This window comes from Halyomorpha halys, unplaced genomic scaffold (assembly GCF_000696795.3).
Source record: "Halyomorpha halys isolate HHAL.00 unplaced genomic scaffold, Hhal_1.1 Scaffold876.1, whole genome shotgun sequence".
NCBI classification, from domain to species: Eukaryota; Metazoa; Arthropoda; class Insecta; order Hemiptera; family Pentatomidae; genus Halyomorpha; species Halyomorpha halys.
In genome coordinates this window covers 184318-189144 of record NW_027114409.1, presented here as the reverse complement: position 1 = coordinate 189144, position 4827 = coordinate 184318, and the positions used below count along the sequence as shown (strand labels likewise).

At 29.8% G+C, this 4827-nt stretch overlaps 1 protein-coding gene across 1 annotated transcript; it reads left to right on the top strand.

Annotated features, from left to right (window-relative positions):
* Window positions 1-699: 699 nt before the first annotated feature.
* LOC106686789 (uncharacterized) lies at window positions 700-3457 on the top strand. Its single transcript, XM_014430308.3, has 9 exons — window positions 700-837; window positions 922-1077; window positions 1295-1452; window positions 1826-1973; window positions 2073-2165; window positions 2238-2336; window positions 2468-2611; window positions 2687-2848; window positions 3288-3457. The coding sequence occupies exons 1-8, from the start codon at window positions 775-777 to the stop codon at window positions 2831-2833; spliced, it is 1008 nt and encodes a 335-aa protein (XP_014285794.1). The 5' UTR covers window positions 700-774; the 3' UTR covers window positions 2834-2848; window positions 3288-3457.
* Window positions 3458-4827: the final 1370 nt, after the last annotated feature.

The window sequence follows — 4827 nt, the reverse complement described above, 5'->3', positions numbered from 1 at the left end:
CTTACGTACCACTTGGACATACATAGTGATGATACATGGCTTCCTTTGTGTATAAAGTGTTTGTAGAAGTCTTGTGTTTGTGACAAGCCACAAACGTGTGACAACCCTCTTAAGAAGAATGAAAATAATATGGCTTCTAAAGAAGTTTTAACTCCTGATTGAAACTTAACAAATTTTGAAGTACTTAAATATATATGGTCAAAACCACTCTTCTCAGAGATCATATGACTAATTTTATTAAATACTTAAAACTAATATATTCATATTATTGTTATCAATAATTATTGCTTTCATTAATCATTGTTATACCTCATTATCATGTTTCTTATTTAGCCACCAATACCAAACATTAACAAATTCAAAAATCTCATGTGAGTACAATAGAAATTTAATTATTGAATCTAGAAGTTGTCATTATTTATTTTAGTAGGTAAAAATAGCCAAAGAACTATGAAAAAAATCAAATGACAAAATAAAACTAATTAAATAACAGATCATATTCTAGTAGATTGTCTATGAGTTTTACAAGTTTTTTTTTTTTTTTATTAAAATAATATAATAAAATTAATATCCAATATTTGCCAAAAATATTCATGAAAGAAGAAGATAATCCCCTAGTAACAGCAAAAGTGGAAGCTTATCAGCATGAAATACTCGAGGTGACCAGTATAAATACCCAATGTGAGATCTGCAAATTGTCTCTTACATCGACAGCAGTTCCCAAGTTTGATTACTGAGAGGTACTAAGTAATCATTCAACCAGAAGCAACCAAAATGGGCCTAAATCATTTCATTCTTTTATTTTCACTAGGATTAATTAATTTCTCTCTTGGAAAAGTAAGTTCTAAACTGCTGAACCATGAATTTAAATAAATTTCTAAGTTATGTCCCTACTCTAATAATTACATATCATTTTCATAGCAATGCGTTGGCTGTTCTAAAAAAATTGACATATATGATCCAACAGTTTACGAATACTTGATCAAAAAACTTCATGAGCTAAAGGATGTTACTCCCAGAGGAACGATCAATGACAAGGAACTAGAGTTGATTGAAATTAAGAATGCACAGCAAAAGGTAGTATCATATTAATATTATAAATATTTAATAAAAAATTGATTTAAATATGTAATTATTTAATCAATTGAAATAAAGCAATTACAAATATCGATAAAATATTATAAAATGTATATGTTAATATAGAAAGTATATCATTCTATTTTGTTGTTGATAACATATAAATATTTATCATAAATTAATTATTATCTAACCAAAATAAAAAATATTTTTAAAGATTGTTGCTGGAATACTAAACTCTTATCAATTTGAAGCCAAAGGATTGAACACCAGCGAAATATACGACTGCTTTCTCACAGTGCAAAAACAACCTTGGTTGGGTTCAGAGAAAGTTACAGAATTCATTTGTATTCCTATTTCAAACAGAAACATCAGGTAAGTTAGGAAAGATCATGAACAAAATTAGTTCATTTAAGTATTTCTGTAGGTCTTTTCAAAAAACAGTAAAATAAAAAAAAAATTACTAAAAATTATTTAAATTATAAAAACAAAAAGCATAGAAAGACTAAATTTTAATCAATAAATGCAACTCTATAAAAATGTTTTCGCTTGATTTTATGAAATGAAAACCAAACTAAGATTTAGAACTTACTTTTATATTATGAATGAATGTATTAGAATTGAAAGTCGTATGTCGATGGCCATTAAATTCAAAGTATCCGAATAGATTTTCCTCTAAATCTGTAATTTTTATTTATTACTCTTCAGAATTTAAAAATATATGTTCTAATAGTTGAATTAATCACAGGCTATCTCCTGGAGCAGTTGTTGATATTGATGTACATAACAACACAGAACTTGAAGATCTGAAATCGTTTATCGGTCAAGAAATTGGAAAAGCTCTACATTCAGAACAGTTGATGACAGTTGTTCAGTATTTGAAAGCAACATTGCAGGTACAAGATATATGCCTTATTACTGTCATTTTCCTATTAATGTACTATCTCACAGATTTTTGAGTATTTAAATAAAACAAAATGAATTATTTAATTTAGGAGGTAGAAGGAACAATAATCAAAACATCAGTTGAAGTAGCAACAACAAATTGTCAAATAAATGCTGATACTGATTGCCAACATAAATTACAGGTATCATTTTTTACATATATTTTTATGATTAATACAATTAGCTAAACTTGTTTTATCACAAAGTACTTTTAGGGGCATCAAGTTTGTGATGTCCAAGTGTGGTTGAAACCTTGGATGAAGTTTAAGGAAGTAACTGGAGTTCAGTGTCAACCTTTGCAGGGATTGCTTGGGGTAATTTTCTTTATAACCTTAGTTTTAAATTAATAACATTTAACTATTATATCGGAATATGTGACAGAAATATCAATAAAAAATTTAAATAAGTATAGAAGAGCATTAATATTTTCCTCTTTGACTCATAGGCGTGCGCTGGCTGCCCTAAGAAAATGGATCCAAATAGTCCTTTCATCAAACAATCTTTAGAAAAAACATTAGATAAACACAATAAAGAATCTCAAATGAGTAAAAAACTAACTTTAGTCAAAATCAACAAAGCTACTTCCCAGGTAGGTGTAACATTGTACTTAATTTCTTTCATCATCTTCGATACTTATTACCAAAATTTATTACAATTCTTCCAGGTCATAAAAGGCTTTAGACTTACAATATATTTCGATGCAAAAGATGTAAATTCTAACAACCATTCCTGTAAAGCAGTCATTATCTTACCAGCATCGAGCTCAGAAGAGCAAAGCGTTGAGGATTTTAATTGCACTCCGGCAAACTGATGGCCAGATAATATGGTAATAATTATAACAGAATTTTTAAGTGTGCTTTATTGGTAATATATTTAAGGAGATGTAACACTGGTGGGTACAATTATTCTTAAATTGTGCAAGTAACTAATAATTACTGATAATACACAATTTTTTAAATAATAATCCATAAATTTGGATCTGATTCAGGTATATAGGAAAAAAAAAATGAGTTGAGTTATTATTGCACCCCTTGACTTCTTGAACACTCATTTGTTTTAAGAATTCATAAATCATCTTATTAATTAAAAGCGTTATAAAATATTTTTAGTGAACAAATTAATGATCTTGAATTAAATTTTGGTATTCGAATATATATAAATTCAAAAAGCTTATCTATTAAATGACGATTTACTATTTAGTTTTATTATTCTATGTCTTATTTGATATTAAAACAAAAAAAATTATTTTGTTGGTACACTTCTAGTTAATCTGCTGCATGAGACCCGAGGGATCTTGAAGGCCCCAACAACGTACCTTCGTTTGGGAAAGACTGACCTTTTGTAATCTTTGCTAATTAGTTATTACCTGTTATTATAATTATGTATATATATTAATGTTGTATAGTGTCAATAAACTGTCATTTATTTTCTCTAATGAATTTTTTATTCACTATCATATCTTATATTCCACTAGCATAGAATCCATAGTCATAGTCAAATCCCATTTGTCAACAAAGTAAAAAATAAAATAAAAAACACTTCTTTAATATAAAGTAATAAACTTAATTAAAGGGAATAGCATACACTTTTTTTTTTTTAAATACACTCTTGTTTACGAGTATATTGTTAATAAAATAATGTAACTCTAGAAATAAAATAATTTTCAAAATATTTTAAAATAAAAAAAAAATTTAAAATGCCGTATTTCAATTTCAGACACTTATTAAATATTGCTCGATTTATCTATCTTAAAGTTTCCTCTTCCCGTTTTAAGCAAATATTTCAAAAGTGTTATAGGACCATCCCTCCCTGTAGGTCTTAGCTGGGCTGGATCCGCGGGGAAGGATTGGCTCTTTTGTGTGTTATGATCTCCTCTTGTGAGATTGTGACATTTCGTACATCGACCAACCTACTCGCTATAATTGTCTGTTTAAAAAGTGAGATAAGGAAGGCGGGAGCGGAAAATTTCATGCCGTTTTTCAATTCCAGGCGCTTTTTAAATAACCCTCGATTTAACTATCTTAAAGTCTCCTCTTAACGTTTTAAGCTAATATTCAAAAGTGGGGGGTGACGGTAGCAGCGTGGTAACACGCCAGCCTGCCAACCCATAGATTGCGAGTTCGAGGCCGGTCCTATCCGGGATTTTTTCTAGCAAAACATTACGCAATACTCACAATCTCCGCCCGGGCATTTGTGAGGCCCGTCAGCAATGGGTGGCACTCACAATAATAGGCGTGGGAGTAACGTACCCACCCTATGAAAACCACGTCAGGAAACGCGCAATGAATTTCTTAAGTACATCAGGTGCTTTTTAAATATTGGTGATTTAAATTTACATTAAATTAAATCGATTTAAGATAAAAAGTATAACTAAATTCTAGACTCAAACTCGAATTGTAGTAATGTGATTTATTTCTATCCTTTATATTATATTTATGGAGCTCAGAATTCGGAATAATTTATGGCAGATTTTTTTTTTTTTTTTTTTAAGTTTACTGCTTGTAAACCTAATGACTGCCCTACAGTTTCATTTAATGATGTTACTCTTACCCCTGTCGAACAGATCCGCTACCTTGGACTAAATTTGGACAAGCGATTAACCTGGAATCCTCACCCAAGAATGAAAAGACAGGAAACAGCAAGTCGATTTCGACTATTACCGCACTTACTAGACAAACGTTCTAAACTTCCAACACATTACAAAAGACTGATCTACATGACTGTAATAAGGCCAATCTGGACATATGGAGTTGTCCATCCCACCATCCCTAACCTTCGAATTCCTCTCGTTTTCAATCCTTACAA

Bases quoted from the DNA above. Each gene is read 5' to 3' on its own strand.
- LOC106686789 (XM_014430308.3), top strand. From the start codon at position 775: ATGGGCCTAAATCATTTCATTCTTTTATTTTCACTAGGATTAATTAAT. The intron at 2,166-2,237 runs GTATCATTTTTT...AAGTACTTTTAG, and splicing joins ATTGCCAACATAAATTACAG to GGGCATCAAGTTTGTGATGT. The intron at 2,612-2,686 runs GTAGGTGTAACA...CAATTCTTCCAG, and splicing joins TCAACAAAGCTACTTCCCAG to GTCATAAAAGGCTTTAGACT.